Raw genomic sequence first — 20,713 nt, 5'->3', positions numbered from 1 at the left:
TTTTGCCTAATTCTGATACAGTATATAATGCTAGCCATAGTATCACTGAAATATTACTTCTTCTGAGTAATTAGTACTATTATCTAGCATGCACAATCTGACAGTACAACATGGATCTTCAGAAAACATGTGAATGATTCCAGTAACTTTTCCAATACCTTCAATAATTCACCTCACTGTGTCCTATTAGTGTTATAAAATGATGACTCTATTGGATAAGTTTGGCTCCGGCCCCTCTCTCCTTGACTCACTAAATGAGCCGAGTGAAGGATGTTGTGCTCTTCTGCATAAACGCTCGCAGCAAAATAGAGTTTATTAAGACCCATAAAAAAACAACATTAAAATTCACAACCAAGGGAGCGTCACCTGACCCCTGGAGAATGATAAATTAGCTTGTGTTGCTCTAGCAAAACGACCATTTTATACCTTCATCTTCCCCCCTGGAACTGACTCCCCATCAGTGTGGTAGCACCACAAAGGGCCTGGACTGAGAGGCTTTGGCATTGAGAAAATTTCAGATGCTGCTGATATCATTCTGCCTGCTTTCATTCTCATAGGAAATCCCTAATGACATTTAATTCAGCTGCATGTCGGCTCTCCACATTCATCGGTGTCAAGCTGGTATGGCGTTGTGCCGCACTGCACATACCTTTACCTAAGCCGGTCTGAATTTGACATTGAAGTAATAATAGAGAGCAAGGGCCAAGAAAATAAAAGTCAGAAATCTCTCCCGAAATCTCTGTGGTCGATAAAAGCTGCTGCCTAGGGCTCAGTCCATTGATACCTTTGATTGTATTATACTTTTCACTTACCATGGATGAAGTGTTTTCTGCAGCCAGTGCTGCTCTGCTTATCTGGGACAAGTTGTAATTGTTGAGTGCAGCCACCTCCTCATTGTTAGTTTGAGGGATGGTAAAACAGATTTCATGTGACAGCAGCACTTCCATTTCCCACCAGGCAAACATGCAGTTGTCTGGGCAGCATTTAAGAAGAGATGAAAGAAAATGTGAAAACTCATCAGTGACACTCATTGAGAAAAGAGGGGTTAATACTAAGTTCTAGTATTCTCCAGCTCGGGTCATGCACTCCTTACATGTATGAAGCTGTTGCCCTGTAAGTGCCTACCTTTAATGACGATTCGCTTGCTAACCAAAGTCCCTTGCGAGTCATCACAGGACACTCATTAGCACTATGCTAAGCTAATGGATCAGTAAATGGATTTTTATGTGGGCATAAATGCTAATTCACTACACTGCAGCGCTGTTCGACAACGCTGTGTTTAGCAAGCCAGTCTGAGCCTCTGGGGTGTGTTTGTATCTTATTAGGCTTGGCTAGGGATCTATATTGTGGATGTGGAGGACTTAGTGGCAAAACAAAAATACAATGGTGAAGGCCTACAGTGCTAAAACACTTGTCTGTCCTGCACCTGAAGGTTTTATTGAAGAGGGATAAGATATCCCACAAGTGCAGACTCAATTACTTTTTTTTTGAAAACAGAAAATCAGCCTGTAAGACCGGAACTGATTGAGTGTCAGGTGTTATTATGTTGCATGATGGTTGTTGCTATCTGGGATTGACACTGACACCAACTGAAGCTACTTGATAAAACTTGAGAATGTGTGTAGCTCAGAAATAAAGATCTCATACAGATGTGGTGACTTTTTGCCCCTCTTCTGCTCACACACTATCACTTACTGTATTTCTATCCATCCACAACTCACATCCACACAATCTTTTATTCATCAATTACTGGACACATTCCCAATTGCAAATGCTAATTGGTGATCATTATCATATTTTTTCCCGTTAGTACTCTGGGCATAATCTGTGTAGGGAGCCCTCCTTTTAAAAACCCAAATTTACATGAAGCCCATCTACAATGTCTGATACCTACGTATATACACTAACACATTATAACTTGTATCATAATACTTTCTGCAAGCCTTTATAACCTATAATGCTTTCTACAAAGGTAATAAGGCATTACAAGACTGATCATAATTAAGTATTAGGTATCACAACTGCTCATGCTAAATCACCTAATTTGCATTAGAAATAATAAGGTCTGATGAACATTATGGTTCTTCCAGCAAAGTGTAGTTATAGCTCGCCATAATAGCTTCATGACAACTCAGCTTTTTCAGCTCATACCAACTTCGTACCATTTGTTGATTCTGATAGCAGCCACCACTTAAAACCCTGAGACAGCAAGAGACAGACATTCAAAATGGAAGAGAGCAGCAGCAGGGCCTTGTTGAAAGAACATGTCTAACTGAGTGGGAGCTGAGTGGGAATACTGCCTCGGCAGCGAACACAGAAACCACACGTCTGAGTTTCTAAAGCCAACTGGAGCACATACTGTAATATTCTTGATGATGCTGCATGTTGGTGTATTACATTTTTCACCTTTCTTACAGCAAATATTAGCCTACCTGTTTCTAGTATGTCCTACAGACATTGTGGCAAGCAGAAGAACACTCTCCGTCGATAAATGTTATAGAAAGCATGGCAACACTTTATTTTTTGGGTCCATTATTTCCTAGTCGCGCCTTGCCAGACCTTCCTCCACAGCACTGCGGAGGAGGGTCTGGCTAGTCCACACAGCATTCCGGGATGGGAGAACAAAGTGCTGTGGTTTATTGGCATTTCCTTAAACCAATCACAATCGTCTTGGGTGGCGCTAAGCGCCCGGCAGAGCCACGGTGCCACTGCAAAATAACCTCGGGAAGGAACTTGTTTTGGTGGAACGTGTATGTTCAAAAGTTGTTTTAGTCGAGGAACAGAAAACTCAGAAGATTGGACAGATAGTCTAGCTAGCTGTCTCAATTTACCCTGCAGAGATCTGAGGAGCAGTTAACCATAATCCTCGTTAATCAACCGGAGTTTAAAATTCCAACACAAAGAAAGCGTAAGGTAACGGACAGTCGGCCGAAAAGAGTGAAATCCGGCGGAATTTCCGGCGGCAACGGAGCAATCCCGGAAGTGGAACTTTGTTGATATAGACTAATTATTTCTTAATGATTTCTTTACAGTCTGACATAGCACCCTCATAACCTTTTTAAATTACTTATAGCTGGAAGGCTCAGTGGTTACTACACACTGGCTTCTACTTGTTGAAGTAGTAAAATAACGTTAACTCTGCTTTATTCCAAAGATATCCAAGATTGTGGCGATACAAGTTTTCCACCAAAAGAGCATATTTTCCATCAGAACAAAGAATAAATATTTACTTTATATTCCTGGGAAGCGCAGCCAATGAAGAAGTGAGGAAATTCGTGATGCATCATTGAGAAAAAGAACGCACTCCACACTGTGCGTTGTATTTCTATACCTGCACTTTATGTGTCATTCTTTAATACTGCACACCTTATTGTGGATTATCCCTCACATGAAGGTATGGGGCAACTTTTGCAATGTAATACACTGCTGTTATAATGCATTATGCAGTAGTTTACATTATAATGCATCAAACACATGGGCTTCAGAGAAGGTGTTACCCAGTTTCATTTGAGTCGTCACAAGAAAACTGTTCTTTTATAGTTGTTCCAGTTTTTCTTAGATACCCTTGCTGTGTCCCTGTTAGAAAAATAATTGGCTTGTAGTATTGCAGTTTTCAAGTTAAGCCTCTTTCAAAACAAGGACAGTGTGACATAAAAGTATAAAATATTAATATATACACATTTGAGGCCACAAAAGGCATTTACAGTCCTTACAATTTAAGGACACTCCCTCAGCTTGGGGCCCTAGAGAGTCCCTCCACCACCGTGCATCAAAGGCTCAGAGTCAGCGGCTCAGTGCTAGAAAATGCAGAAACGCTCACCCACTGTCAGATGTTGACAATTTTAGACCAGTAGAGGTCCAGATATTTGTTGTTTATGTTCCTATTAAGATTTTACTAAAATCCAGATCTATGTACTCTGCCACTGCCCTGCAGCAGCAGTTCCTGCATTGGCAGTGGCTCGAATCAAAGGGGGCAATGTATTTACAGTAAGTGCAAACCAAAGAAGTGATAAATAAAAGCAGCATGAAATCAAAGGTAGGGAATCAGACACAGACTACCGTTGACCTGGAAAACACTCACACACACACCAAATACACACTGCACAGCTCCTGGGAGCGGACACTCTCTTTATATACTCAAATGCATACATTAAGATGGAGATGTACAGATTTTTTTAGTACAAAGAAATAAAAAAAAAGAGGGTGTAGACATATTAACAGGAACACCTGTACAATATTATGCAATCTATTGTAATTGCCCTACAACAAACACTACCTCTGTGAAGGTTATTTTTTTAGACTTGAGGATGTTCATTCACCTCGCAGACCATAGCTTATTAGGTTGTGGTATTTGGATAGTGTTTTATCCTATTCTGTGTTTTTGAAATATCTGGTATTATAGTAACTGGTATTTGTGTTATTGTGTCCACCTCTTGTACTTCTCTCAGAAGAATGCCTCTTGTGCTCCTCCTTTTCTTTACTGACTCTTGGAATGAGACCCACAGAACATAAAATACATTAATTGAATATATATACACAATTTCAAATATATCAAGCATCTGAAATCAGCAAATAGCATGTCCAGCTGGCCAAAACATTTCATATCAAAAAATAGTCAATTTAGATAAGGATTCTGAATACATTTAATTACGCATGAATTGATTTTAATTACAGAATTTAACTTATATGACATACTGCAGATCTGTCCCCAGTTTTAATAATATTTCCCCCAATATAAATATCTCTATGTACTAAATAAAAGACACGAAAGAAAAGAAAAGGCAAAGTCAGGATTCATCCGTGAAGATTTAAATGAGATCCAACATCTGTAAAATCACAAATGCTTCTCTTGCCAGATGGTAAGCTCTGGTCTAGGCGTGTCCCAAAAATATACAAGAGTATGAATAATGCATTGAATATGACTTATTTCACAGTGTATATCTGGATGTGCACGATCACTCACACACAGGCACACAAGCATGTATACACATATTCACACATGGACAGATGCAAGCACGCACACATGACGCACACACACACATGCATGCACGCACGCACCTACAAAGTGTAGACCATTAAAATGAGCCAGTGATGTGTACAAGATGCGTGAGGTTCATTGACAAAATCTACTCTTCTAGTCTACTGTATGTTGGCACCACATAAAAAAAACATAAGTTATAAGCTAAGTCGTCCAAAATGTCCACATTTTACCATCATGACCTTCAGTCATTGAGTAAAGACAGTCAACTCATCTCTGTCGTCTCTTCTGTGACATTCCAATAGAGTTTCATGCTTTTTCACAACGTTCCAGCCAAATGAGAGAAAGAATCCAATGGACAATAAAGCCTTTCTCAACCTCTGTAAAGTCATGACTCTTTAGCAGCGAGCTGTCGAGGCGGGGATAGTAAACTAGATGAAGGGTCCAACTTCTGAAAGACCTTCTGACAAGTCTAAATCTTCAAGGAGCCGTCCCCTGCAGACCTGATGTTGGATTACAAGGACAAAAAAAGGTAATGTACTTCAATGAATATTCCACTGCCCTGTTGATAAATGTTCCCCACAGGGATTTTGTTCTATGATGTGTCCACAAATTTGGCTGCAGTGAAGATTTAATGCCGATGGTGTACCATGCTCTTCACATGAGACTTCTCAGAGTTCTCAGAAGTGTCTGTCGAGAGTCTTTCACTGTGGTGATTGGAAACGCTTTGGATTAAATTTTTCTTTTTTTTCTTTTTTTACTGAAGGTCAAACCTGGTGTAAAGTTTGAGAGTCTTGTTGGTATATGGATACAATGTTGTGGTGTAGTGACTGGCCTCAGTTCCTTTTGTAGCATGGATGTCAATGAATCTGGAATAGAGAAAAAGGAAAGGAAAAGATAAAAATCACAAGACAGGCGTTTCATAAGCCTTTTTCAGACATGCACCTTCTTACGTACATATCTAACCTTTTACATTAAAGTCACAATGGTAATCTAACCAGGTCAAATGTAGTTTTCATTTCCATAACATTTTACCTAAGACAACTCCGAATTGAATACCACCACATTGACATAAAGCTTAAATAAAGGTTAAATATGCACATAGAGATTACTGTAAATGTACGTTCGGCCTTCATTTGAGAAAGCTAATACATTTATTATATCACTTACTTATCATTTCTTTTACATAAAGAAAATAAAATCCACTAGAATAAAGGCTTTTTATTTGTTGTACATTTGTGGCCTTCACCTCCTGTGCAATTCTGTAACCAATGACTTAATTTAGCCAATCACTTGATCAAGAAACCCATTTGAATGATAATAAAACTTTGCAATGAATATGTTATATGGATAAATCCATAAATGTTAATACATAAATGATTCATGGTGACAATGGACAAATGTGACACCCTGGACTGCCCATATAAATCATTCAGACACTTAAATATGAGTTGGCAAATCCACACAGAATTGCACAAATTCCCAGGGCTAGCAAATAAATATTTATGACGCCCCCAATTCCCCCTTTCTCCCTGTCCTTGGTAATTGTGCGTGATTCATTTTGTTTTCTCGGTGGAAGAGGGAAAATCAATCTTAGAATATTGGCCAGAGGACATAAAGCATGTAGATTCCAAATGCTTGTGGTTTTGCAGAATGTAAAAGCTTCACAGATACTCAGTCAATGTTCTTGGGAGGGGAATTTAGTTTAATCTTTAGATTTCCTTGTTTTTCAGGGAAAAGAAATGTTTGTGGAAGTAAAGTTAGAGCTAGCCTGCTCCTGAGTCGAGTTTACCTGCCTGACTTTCAATATTAACGTCGGCAGCCAGCTAAATTTAAGGAATCTGGTACCATGGCATTTAGAAAGAGATTTTCTTTGTCAAGAACATCCTCCCATTCATATCAGTTTTCTACCTTTGTCCTAAAAGAAAGCCTGGACACTTAGCCTCTCCCTTTGATGTAACCAAAGTAAGGCTTTTTAGTTTCCATCCTTAAGCATTTCAAAACTTCCAAATCCCCTTTTGATTTCCTTTTTTTACATTATCAAAGGGACTGCATCCTGAGAAATGGGGGATCTCATTGTGTCTTCTCCAGGTCCTGGATTATGTTTATTTAAGCTCAGTGGTGAGAGCAGTACTGAAAAATACATGGTGAATACACACTAATGGCTGAGTTATTCCAGGTCTAAACTAAACTAAACCTTTATACAACTTGGAATTAAGGCTTCTTGATCATCAAGACTCCCTGAAGATTTATTATTTCTGCTTTTTACAAGATGTCTTTAGTTGCTTGAAATTTATGTTGAAGTAAACTGAAGCATGGTTATACACTTAGTATGCAAATTACAATAAAATATATTATAAAAGACTTACATACTTGCTGTTTTCTATGCAACCTATGATGGCTCCTTGGGCAAAGGCTGGAAAAGAAAAGTAAAAGTCAGCATCGGAGGAACAGGGGGCCAGTCTTCACTAACGTTTTACTTTCCCTCTTACTCTCTTACTTTCCCTCAGCATATTGGAGGCATAGCAGCATATGTCCATTTAAAAGCACAGATGGCATGTCCAATTATATCTAAGGCGAGGCGATGGAAGCTGAAGGTTATTTTCTCTCCCAGTTTTTATGACCTCTGAAGACGCCGCTTCTCTCCTCGACCACAAAATACGAGCAAGTAATGGCCACCTCGTCATCTGTGTTAACGATTAAGAGACCTTTTCTTTCTTCCATCAATGGCATCACACAGATACAACATTTTATCACATTACCTGTAGGGCAGGGTGATAAACAGTGTTTCACTTTGTTTCTCTGTGAACAACAACTTCTTGCCTCCTACATTCATCTTAAGAGCACACATGAAAACATTGTTTTTCCCTTGACCAAAGGAAGAAAACAGCTCCCTTGCTTTCTTAATATTGGTGAATGAGCCCCTTTTGTGTAGATAATGACTCGGCTAATGATAATCAGGAAGCTAATGGTCTGTTTAGCCAATCAGAGGAACCAAGGCGAAACGGCGGTCTGGGTAGCGCATTGGCATTCCCAGCAGCCGCTGCTCTCCTCTCTGCTGTGCAAGGCTTTCTGCAACAGCGAGGTGGACTTGGTATTCTGTTGCCCGCCCAGCCTTTCGTCCTACGATCTGTCGCTCTGTCTGCCTGACCGGCCGACCGGCTCTGCTGCTGTCGAAGAAAATCAGTCCTCTGAAGAGGCGCTGATCATCACACCTCTCCAGCAGCATGTCATCTAAATGCTAAGTACTTCCACTGCATCTTTAAATCAAAACAAGAAAAGAAATGAGCATGGGGGGCGAGCGGTTGGAAGGGATAAAAGCTTATAAGGGCACAATAGAATCTGCCGAGCAAACCCTTAGCTTTTTGATAACAATTTTCGAGGGAGAGGAAATGTGAATGAGGAGAAACTGGGCAAGAAGGAATGTGCATGAGGAACCCAGAGACCTTGTTATCTCTTTAAATGTACAAGGAAGACAGAGAAAGAATAGATATTGATACACCTAAAAGTTTCCTTTAAAGAAAACAGTATGTTGTTTGATTTCTCTCCACAAACCATCATGAATGTACCTCAGCTGCTTTCCTTCTCTCCCTCAACTCCCTGTCTTAGTCGGACTCCTTGCTATCGATTGGAGGGATTCTTGAAGTCGGTGCTGAGGTGGCCATTAACTGCTCCTACTAATTAAAAAGGTAACAAGGTGAGTTTGGCCCCACGGGACGAACTGTGCAGGAGACGGAGACGGCTGTTTGCCTGCCATGCACACTGGTACACAGTGCTCACCGCCTATGGTGTTTACAAGACAGGAATCCAAGGACATTGAACACATATTCATCTCCCGCTGGCATGAGGGATAAGAGAGATTCACAGATAAGGAGAGAGAATGAAGCGGGAGCGCACTAATCAGCGCTTTGCTAATTGCTTATGCTGTGGTGAAATTGAAACATTTGGACCTCGTCTCTGAGCTTGGGGTGCCCCTTGTTTCATCAACACTTGTGAACATTGAGCACTGTGCATAAATGATAAAGTTTCACAGTTCTAATAAGGTGCACAGCCTGGATCTTTGAGAGAGTGCCAGCAGAGATTGGCAAAAATATTAAGAGATTCAATTAACTTCCTTCCTTATCATCAACACAGCATATTTTAGGATCAAAGTATTTTTTAAGATACAGTAAGCCTCGCATTACACAAATAAAATCCTCAGCCAAGGTAGCATTACAACTTCCAGAAACGTTTGTAGCCAGAAGGGAACGCCACTGCAGGTAGAGCAGACAGCACGTTTGCTCAGTGCTCATGGGAAAACAAAGCAGAGACTGCATATTCAGTGGCACTTCAAACCGCAAAATTCTCACCAGCAGCCCACCCAGCCATTACGGAGACAGGCGCTGTGCCATCACTGCAGTAACAAAAAAATCTTTTCCAGGGTCTCTCCTAATAAGTGGACTCCTGTACAGGGCTTAATTGGTTTCATCAACTGGAGACTCATAGTGGTCCCAGTTATTACCAGCCACTAGAACTGGTGTTGTTAGTAGGCTAACAAGCACAGCTATAGCCTACTGAAGACCCTGAGTGCACGCTTCATGTCCAGAGTATGAACCTGATGCACAAAAGCACAAGAGCATCAGATTCAGAATTAGCTCAGAGGAACAAAACCAACATTACAGTAGTTACAAAGCATTGGGTTGTATTTGCTGCTTTATTTCTACGGGGGACAACTACAGAAAAACCAAGCCAAAATTCAAATCCTTTACTGAATTAAAATTATAAATTAGTATAAAATAATGTAAAAATAGTCAATTACAAGAAATAAAATACTGCATGAAAAACTATACCTTGCAGTGTTTTTGAAAGTTTAAGCACTTTCAAGCTGCATTAATTTTTTTTTTTCACACTTGGGGGCAGCTGTAAACACTGACATATTATGACCTATTAAAGTTCTCATGGTATTGCTTATTCACACATAAAATAGTAGACACATAACAACATTAACATTCATTTGGTGTCATGTCTCTGGCAACCTGGTGAATGTTAAGTCCAATATTAACTCTCCTCTTAGCTCTGTTTTGGTCTCCACCAAGTAGCATTGCGTAATTAGTCTACGTGTAAAGTTAAAGGAGGGGGGTTCAACTACGAAAATGTGTAGGGGGCGCTAGCGAGCCACTTTTGCACACCTATTTACGAAACCCTTAAAATACAAATTTTTTCACCAGTCCTGATGCATGTGCAAATTTTGGTGACTTTTTGAGGCATTCCGCATAATCATAATTCCTTCAGTTTCAATAGGGCCTTCGCCGACTTTCTTTAACTAAAAATCATGTATACTTTACATGTTTGCTGAGCATTTTTGGATGCCGACATTGTTTTACACTCATTTCTGTACAATATGAAAATTAACACACAGGCTCTTGAAACTGGCTTGATGTGTGTAATCATTACATTGAACATCAAGTCTACATTTTTCTTGTAAATGTTACATTACTGCTGCATGATAATGTAGTTTAGGTACATATTAATTTGAATGTGATTTGTGGTAAAACCTACAAAACCACTGCTATTGGCATTAAAGTAAAAGTATGATCAGCTAAATGTACCTAAGTATCCAAAGTACAAATACTGCAGGGTGGCACCTTTCACAGAATATTATATAATTACATATGATATTATTGAATTGTTACTCCTGATGAATTAACATGTGAACTGCATTTTAATATTGTAGCTGGTCAAAGTGAAGGTTATTTCAAATATTACAAATATACACTGATGAGGGGTTTAATCTAACAATGCATCATATTTTATAAGTTGATAATATGTTTTGTTTGTAATTTTTAACCTGCAAAGTAACAGGTAATAATATCTGTCAAATAATTATTGTGGGGTTAAGAGAGCATAATGTCATATACAATTTGATGTAGTGTGAGTATACAGTAGCATAAAATTAAAGACCAACAAAAATCTAACAATTATATTTTGCTTCATAGCTCTGTAAACGGGTGATGTTTTTAGGTTGACAACAGCAACATAAATGGGACAAAAATGAAAAACTGTGGCTGGCTGCATCATAGGCAGCAGCACTAAACAATGAAATAGGATAAGTTAAGTATGCTTGAATATGTCCAGTCCATTGACAGGCTTTCTGCATAACACAGGGTACAAAAACCCTGTGTTGAAATGTGACCTATGGCTCTGACAATTTCACACTAGGCGAAGCTCGGGACACAAGCATTGTGCATGGTAAAACTCGCATGGCAGTTCAAAGCCTGGCAATAACAGAACTTCAGATAGGGGAGCAGGGTAAAGTGTGCTGAAGTGACGGCAGAAGGGTCCCTATTCATTGGGTCCCAGACAAAAAGGAAAAGGGGGCAACACATGGCCAGTGAACGCAAACTGAAAAAATAAGTATTAGATGATGGCAGTACAAGAGGAAATAAAAAAAACAACGTGTTGCCTTTTTATGCTCTGTGAAACATTAGATATTGTAAATGCAATTATGACGCTTCCTGCAGTATGTTTGTTCCATAACACAACACCTATGATAACACAAATGAAAGAGGGGAATGGAAAGGTGGGTTTTCTCTGTTTTCGTAACATCTCTATCAATCCAACCTATTTCAATATATTTTCTGCATCGGTCCACCAGCTATCTCCTCAAGACTGATGATCATGCCACAGAATCCGACAAACAGATGAGCTGAAACCAAAGGAGTGCATTTTTATTTTCCGCTTGATAAATAGAAGATCTGTAAATGAAACCGAAATAAAATAGAGTATATTTGCTTATCGAGCATAACCTCTGTGTACTCTGGGGCACATATGTTGTTTCAACGTCAGTCATTTTATGAACGTACATCCAAAGGCAAAGCGGCCAGGCTACAATATGTTATCCCCGAGGATTCAGAGAGAGGCTGTCAGAGACAATATGACAGGAGTGCCGTCAGTTCACAAAACAGGAATATGAGTGAAAGCCTGGAGGTGAGCCAGTAAAACATAAAACATAAGAGCTAGACTTGTGCTCTTTTGTCTGATGTATGTATCAAAGAAAGAGTGGTGGTGCATTTAAGATTAAGAATGGATAAAAAATAGTAGTCTCAGTTAATTGCAGATGTGCATCTCTCTCAGCAGATAGTGCTGCAAAAAAAACTAAATTCTGCTTCTTTCAATCCAACACTCCTCAAATAGATCTATTAGTTGTGCACGATTGTTAGACTCTACTTGCTGGAACACAAAATTTAATAATTTCAACTACAAATGGAACTGAAAGCCAGCAGAGCACTGAAGGACACGGTGCACAGCACGCATATCTAATATTTGAAAATGCTCTGGCCTCGTTTTTCAATGCAATTTGAAGATGCAAACATTTCTCTAATGACCTCCAGTTATGATTTCCTCACTAATATTTCCCCACTGCGTTAGAAGGAAGACCATTAATAACATCCTTTAAATCAGGGCACATTTTTACTGTATGTATCCTTCAGAGCCTTCGGCACAAGGAGTTACTATTTAAGAAACAACCTATTTATGTCTCTCATTATGCATTTTATTCAGTTTTAATGAATGCTGCTGGTCACAGGACTACAGCACCTAAAGAAAGGAATTGTACTAACATAGACCACCTTTATCTAAAGATGGCATCACACTGAGAATACAAATATGTTTGCGAGAGGTTTAGAAGGCAGCTCTGTGACAAATACAAGAGCTGTAAAAGAACAAAGGCCAGCAATTTACATAACCTGACAAAATACACTCAAATCAGATAAAAGATAAGAGCAAAGTCACACCAGGCTAATGCAACTGCAAATTAGGCTGAAAACCAAAAGGGCACTGAAGGACCTCTTGAAAAATATTGTCATTATACAGTATATCATCAGTGGTATGATAAAGGTAGATTTGGTTGAATCACAAGTCTGTAAAAATGAAATCACATTCACAGATAAAAGATTGGATGTGACCTGCAGTAACCACTGCAGTCACTACCAGCAGCATTCAGGTTTTTCAGCTTCTTTTGAAAACATTTTCTGTAACGATTGCAGGATTATCATTTTTCATAAGCACAGAGCCAACAGTGGTCACAGGTAGTTTAAAGTGCTCATATTATGCTTTTTGTTTTTTCCCTTGCCTTTATTGTGTTATATATCTTTTTGTGCACGTTATAGGTTTACAAAGTGAAAAAGCCCAAAGTCCACCCCAAAGAGACTTACCATCTCCAACAGAAAACACTGTTCACAAACAGCTCTATTGTAGTCCAGCCTTTATTTAATGACTAACGCTCGTCACTTTGTAATACACGTTATAATGCTCGCCTAGCTGATAGCGTGGCACGCTCTCATATTCTGCAACTGACTAGCTAGCAGTGCTTACCTAGTTATGTGCATGTGCGACTCCCAACAAAGATGGAACAGAAGTGAGATGCCTCACTCTGTAGCTAAAACTGAGAGCTCAACACACAGGGTGAAAAGAGGAGCTGCAGCAATGTGCTGTACAACAAAAATATGGTGTTTTTTGACAATTAAACCTATTTTTGTACAACCTCTAAATACAATTATGAACCTGAAAATGAGCACAATATGAGCACTTTAAAGTGCTGTTGTTATACAACAGTCTATGCAAAATGCTATTCTGTGGCACAAACATGAAGCATAAAGTATATGAATCACTACATGCAGATTAGTGGTTTAAATATAACATACAGATATTTATTTTCAGAAACAGAACAGCTCTTAAGATAATGAAGCAGTAGAGCAAACTGTTTCTGGTTGACTAATGTTGTATTTGGTAAACTGGTTGTGTTGCATCAGCAGTAAGCAATATGTATGAGGACTGTGTGAGTGTCTGCATCTGTTTCATTTTAGTAACATATTAAAAAAGCAGGAATTCAAGCATGTAGCCTCAGTATCAGATACAGTGTGTTTTCCTGTTGTTTACTGTTTGGGCTCTCTGTGACAGATATAGGCTTAACTATAGACCAAAACCATCAATAGGTGTGTATGTCTCTTAATACTTTCTCTCAAGCCTCTCAAACCTCAAGCCCATTGGTTCCTACTGAAGATGTAAATCTTTAAAAACAGCCAACAAATATAAAGTTTCATTTAAAAAAAAGCTTTCCTACAGCAGCTGGGCTCTGTAGTTTTTTGCAAACATTACTCAAACAGAAAAAAAAATATATTTATATATATAAATATTCTTAAAGCTGCACTTATATATGGCTCTTTGTAGTTTTGCTTATTTAAAGCTAATGTACTTGCACTTACTACTTGTTGTCTGGAGTTTGCACCTCCAAGGTTGAAAGAACTTAATTGGCTCAGCTAAATGACATGTAATGTAATATAATGTAATGTAAAAACAGGAGTAAATAGTGCATACGTGGGGACTATTTTCAGTGGCAGATTAACAGACAATTAGTCATCTAGTGAGCATTGATCTTTTTTAGTTTAAATTCATTGATAGTAGTCTTGTCATGGGATTTGTCCAGTAGGGTTGAGATAATTCCACCTGCTTCTTCTAGTTTGAACTATCTCAGTGGTATAAGGACATTTTCATCAATTCAAGGATATTGTAAAAAAAAGTTGAATTGCAGTTAGAGCCACATCACATCGTTAGACTTAGATTGATGACACGTTCAGACATTTTCACCAGCAACTCACTTTTAAACCTTATTGCTTTCTGTTTATTCTTACTTGGACACCACGTCCTTTTCCAGCCTTTACACTAAAGGTACCAAGCCAACCACAAATCTGTCATCTCTGCTCTCTAACCTCACCAACTCATCAACAATTCATTTCAGGAAGCTGCACACAAACAGTTGTGTTGCTGACAGAGCTGCGGTTGTGTTGCGTTGATTTGAGAAGCAAGCTCATTAGAAGTCTATCGCTGGTCAGATGGGTTGCCAGCACAGCAGTGACCATGGTGTCACATGACTTGGCTGCCTGGTTGTTTTTCGTTGACATGGAAGCTTTTATAGCTGATGTGAGAGCAAGTGTTATATAACAACACTGTGGAACTGCATGATCTGTCTGTGTAATTTTATCACCTCTTTCGTAAGAGGTGATCATTCATAATCGCTTTCATAACTGGATAGGAACATTTGTATTGATGTGGGGTCATAAATGCAAATTTTCTTGGTTTTCCCACCACATTTGTAACATTTTCTATTCAAACACATGCTTCCCTATTTCTCTATGTTGGGAACCGAGCAGTGTGGTTAAACGCATAGGCGTCAATTTCTGTGGGGACGCGTACCTACCAGATTTCGTCATGAGTCATTTTGTACCCACCACTTTCTTTGAAAACCAAAAAAAAGCCAAAAAATCCACAACAATCTCCATACCCCCCACACACACACACACACACACACACACACACACACACACACACACACACACACACACACACACGTTTGCTTGGTTTTGCTTTTGTTGTAGTTGTAACAAGTAAATAGGTTTATTGATTGAAGAACTATTGATTGACAATTAATAATTTGGAAGTTAAATAAATTATATTATACTTTAAAGAGCAGTTGTTTGTGATTATTTGTGTATATGTGGTAGTAACAGCTGGTTGAACAGGTCAGTGCTCGAAATTTCACCATTCCGGTTCACTTTGTAAATATGAGATAAATTAATCAAATGAATTAAGATCTGTATTTTCAAAGACAACACCACCTATGAGACTGTTTTCACAGTTCAGTTATTGGTCCCTGATTCCAGGGTGGTGCCCCGTTTAGATTTTTTGTCAATTTGGTAAAGTTATTAATACAAGGTACACATATTAATTCATTTTTCCATTACAAATCAAGATTTTGTGTCATATGGCATCCTTTAAAGAATATTTTTTGGGGCATTGTAGGCCTTTATTTTTATAGGACAGCTTAGACATGAAAAGGGAGAGAGAGGAGAAATTACATGGAGCAAAGCGATGCAAGTCGGAGTTGAACTCACAGCTGCTGCATTGAGGAGCGAACCTCTATATATGGGGGGGGGGAGCTCTACCAGGTGAGCTACCCAGGCGCCCGAAAGGACTGCAGAGCTAACTGGTTATGATGTCTTCTTGTTTACAGCAGCACTGGCAGGACTACACACACTGCCACCCAATACCTTTTTTTTACTCTGGCTGACGCTGGAAAAAAAAGCACATAGCTGGTGGAGGACCACCAGATCAGAAAAAAAGAGAAAATGCTAAAGAACATGATGCAAGCCTTTCTGGCCCACTGGGTCATGCTGTGTGTGTGTATGTCTGTGATGTGTGCTGTCTATTTTGCAATTCTCCTTCATTTGGCAAAAACACCCAACTGCAACTGTTCTGGGTCTCTACAGGCCACACACTAGCTGAGCAGTGGCATTTGTTGTGTGGGTGTTGGAAGATATTTTAACCCAGCTACTGTCGTACATTGTCTGAGGGATGAAGTACACATCAAACCGCAGTCTGAATATGATCAAATAAGTGTTTTACTTAGTAGTCATAATTTAAGCTCTCTCTAGCCTGTGAAGGAACATTTGAAGCCCACAACATAATATTTGTGAGAATAGTCTCTTCTTACCCTGCACTGAAGAAGCATTTCTATGCGCAGTTTTAATTTCAGCCCATCACTTGATTAGCAAAGGCTGATAATAGAGCTCAGTAGTGCTCTCAACAGAGCTCTCACCAAGCAGGGAGCAAGTGATGCAATCTCCCAACCCTCTTGTTTGCCGGAAAGGAGAAAAAACATTTTACTGTCCTGAATTCTGTCTGTCTTGTCAGTTTTCTATCTGACAGCCATTTCCACCATTCACACACTAACACACATACAACACACAACTGTGCTCTTGTATAACCTAACAATTGAAATCCCCCCCCGGCCCCCCACCCCTTTCCCCTGTCAAGTGTATGAAACCAACCTCATAACACCCCGCCGCACTCCTCCCGAATTGCGCCTTTCACCTCAGAGAATATTGTATGTAGACCTTTCAGTGGCTCACTACTGAAGACAAATTGCCAGCTTGTTTGGGGGGGCCTCCAGAGAGTGATTCATATTAATGGCTAGCTGGCAGTGGAGAGCAGGCTGCATATGCAAACACCATTAGCAGGTTAGGCTGGAGTGTGTGACCTGGCTGTGCCACCGTGAGCTGCACACACATGAGGATGGGCTGCGGAGAGGAGGCTGTGTTTAGAAAGAGTTGCAGGGGAGTGTGTATGTGTGTGTGTATGTGTGTTTGTTATTTAATAACCATTTAACACAATTCACCTAAATTTAAAAAATGGACTTTATTTGAATTATTATTAGAACCTTTCACAGTTTTGAAGTTTTCAAGGATTTAATAAATAATTTGACAGCCAGAGTGCTTTGAAGGTAGTGACTGGTGAGACACCATTTTTGTAAAGGTTTCAGTTGTACCCTCTGCCATACATTGTATTTGGATTATGTTTTATGACAGGGAGTTCTTGACCACAATGAGTGGAAAAATGTATGAAAAATGAAAGTCTAATCCATTGACACATTAGTTAATGATTTTTTTCCTTGTACTAGCAGCCTGTGAAAGTTATACATAGTGCTAATGTCCAGCGGGTGGAGCAGTGGGCAGTTAAAGGTTAAATGTCATAAATATTGGCACACTGCATCTGCAATTAGCAGCTGATCAAGACAGAAAGTGTAAAGCCCTTAGAGCAACAAGTGTTGGACGAACTTAACTAGCTATTCTTACAGTAAGTTGACCATGAATGGGCACTCAAGGAAACGCCATGGGGTTGTTTAAATCAGAGGGTTTTATCCCACTGAAAGCATGTGCTTTATCAAAATCATGGAAATTTGAATGCATGATTTCTGGTGCAAAGTTTTTGTTTTTGACCTGAGGGCAGCTCATAGCGTGTCCGAAATGCAAAGAGTTCCTCTGAGGAGAATAAATGTGCTCAGTAAATCTCATGGCAGAACTGCCTTTAAGATTTTAATATTTCTTGTCTACATTTTGGATTGATAGAGGCACAAGAGGAAAGGTCAGAATTCATCCTAAAAGGACCATGAATATTCACAGCAAATTTCATGGACACTCAGTCAGTTTTCATTATGATGTATGGACAGTGTTAAAGTGTTAGTCAAAGAGAGCTTTTGGCCTCACAGTGGTGATAGAGAAAAGATTAGTTGGTCACTAAAATTAGGAGTCATCCTCTGGGTGCTGTTGGTGTCAACAACAAGTTACACGGTAATCTGTCTAATAATTGTTGAGATGTCTTTTTCTGGACCAAAGTGATGGGAAAATAGATCTGCATCTGCATTACCAGGGCTCCAACACTATCAGGGGCAAAATTATCCACTTTTATTAATTTCAGCAGCACTCAATATAGGAACAGAGTACCCTTGTTGACCGACTCCAACCTACAGTAACAGTAAAGAAACTGATGCAAAAACATGACACAACAAAAGCATGCTACATCTGAAGATGAGAGATGGTTCCCTTGAGGAAAATACATATGTATGTTTTTAGTTACACAACACAGCTGCTCGATTAAGGAATGCTGTTGTGAAATGCACAAGCAAATCTTTTTTTTATCTCCTTTTCTATCTTAAATAACCATTTATAAATATTTTCAGATTTGATCAAACTGCTCAACTGCTGTTGGCTTGCTGTGTACTCCGTCAGTTTCCAAAGTAAACTTTCGATCATAAATCATTTCAATGATTTAAGCATACAAACCTCATAGATTTGAATTCACTTGTGAACAATAAGGTGTGAAAGTCAGTAGGCGACATTCATTTTTTCAATGTGTCAGATTCATTTAATCAACATTTCATATCTTCTGCTGCTTATCTCATGGTTAGGTTGTAGCTACAGGTTGTGAGCAATAATTAGGCTGCCACTCAAAACTGAAGTGTTTCTCTTAGTCCACAAAATACAGATCTTAATTGAAGATTAAGTCATTTTTAACTTTTTTACCTTAAAATTGTTGAAAGCTTAACTAGATTTGATAGGTGAGTTCAATACTGGATTCAGATATTATGTGTTTTTTAGCAGATGCATGATCTGCCTCCATCAGGTACATTTGTCACTTTATTTCAGTGGCTAACTCCACCTACGTTACGCCTACGCACCACAGCATGAATAATGACTGCAGCCATTACCAGCTTTCAGAAACCCATATTGTCACACTGAGTGCTCTTATGTAATGTGATTATGAACATGTGAAGACAGATGCTCTCACAATTAAAACTCCCTCTCTACACTCAGATACTCGCACACAGATGTGGACGGACAGAGCTTGGCCAGTGGCAGAGTGGCTCTGTCTCTCTCTCGCTCTCTCTCTCCCTCTCTCTCGCTCTCCCTCTCCCCATCTACTCTCCACGCTCCAGCCTGATCAATCCTCTTTATAGATTTCTCATTTTCATTTATCTTCCAGAATGTGCTATCCAACCATTTCAGGTCTTACAACAAATACCTCTGGATACCTCCTCTCTTCTGCTGCCAAATCCTCCCTATCCCTGCCCGCTCAAATAGAAAACAGCAGCATCACTTGTGATTAACTCCTACAATAAAACTCTCCTCAGCAACAGCTAATAAAGAATATGCAGTGGAACACATAATCTGCATTTTTTTTTTGTAAATGTATGTACAAAAGCAAAACACTAACCTAAGTGTGCTGTCAGGGTAGATTAGAGCACGATGGGAATGCGTGCATGAAATCTGCTGCAGCTGCCCAGGGCTGCTGGATGGAGGAGGCGGAGGAGCAGTGAGAGGGAGAGAGAGAGAGAGAGAGATAAAGAGACAACAAGTGAGGGAGATAAAAGAAAGAGTGAAAATCAAGAGATCCAGTCACAGGTTGACCTTTGAGCTTGTGTACCTGACGATGAGGCAGTCTCTCATGCTCAGTCCGTCCTGTCATCTCATGCTGACATCAACATGCTGTATTGTGCTGTTTCACTCGCTCTGTCTTTGTAAGTTACATCCCTCAGAAAAAATTTAAACCTGAATTGAAAAAAAAAAAAAGCTGGACTCGTGCAGTGCCAACCACTGAAAACAACCACAGCATACAAATGCTTGTGGAGCCAGAGTTAGAGTCTGACTATAATTGTGCTTAATGGCCATTTCAAGCACAGATGAGCTAATTGGTGAAGCAAGACAGTCACCTGGTGGGAAAACTAGCCTGCATTTTATAGAGAGAACAGAGAACCCCTCCATTTTCATTGAGTATAAAGTTGCATGGTGTGAAATTGAGACCTGTATCCATGGCGACTCAGCCGTTGACCAGGCAAGCAGTAGCACTTGGAGAGTGGCTATCTGTCTATAGGCGCCTTTCCAGTTTGTTTGTTTTTCCACTCATGGCACTTCCAAACATTCATAATGAATATTTATAATTCATCCTTTATAATGACACCAACATCTAAAAGCTCAAACCCTTACTAATAAGACATGCTGACTTTGTGTTCCCTGTGTATTGTGAAGAGAGGTAGAGCCTCAATTATGGAGTTATATTCCTGTCTTTATTCAAGAGCGCATTCTTTCAATTTCCGAGCATTTCTCACTGATATTACATTATTTTGTAATAATTTCCACCAAAACCTTGCTCTCACACTCAAATAGTCACTGCTCGCGCTTGGATTTGCTCTGCTTGTGCTCAAACTTTCTGCTTGGACTCAGATATGTTGTTCTGTGGACAGATTTCCTGCTCTCAGCTTTGGCCCTTCTCCTCACACTCAGGCTGATTCTGCGCACTTACAAATCTTCTCCTCACGGATTTCTCCTGCGCGCTCGGATTTTTTGGTGTTACAATCCTATCAAA

At 39.5% G+C, this 20,713-nt stretch overlaps 1 protein-coding gene across 1 annotated transcript in view; it reads right to left on the bottom strand.

Moving 5' to 3' along the window:
• Nucleotides 1–9,521: 9,521 nt before the first annotated feature.
• Nucleotides 9,522–20,713, bottom strand: part of tafa5l (TAFA chemokine like family member 5, like) — a 48,711-nt gene continuing 37,519 nt past the window's right edge. Inside the window, exon 4 of the mRNA XM_078253844.1 lies at nucleotides 9,522–9,572. Coding sequence (XP_078109970.1) covers nucleotides 9,522–9,572 — 51 coding nt within the window. The remainder of the gene's footprint in view (nucleotides 9,573–20,713) is intronic.

Source organism: Sander vitreus, chromosome 7, assembly GCF_031162955.1.
Source record: "Sander vitreus isolate 19-12246 chromosome 7, sanVit1, whole genome shotgun sequence".
Lineage (NCBI taxonomy): Eukaryota > Metazoa > Chordata > Actinopteri > Perciformes > Percidae > Sander > Sander vitreus.
This window is presented reverse-complemented; position numbering and strand designations above follow the sequence as displayed.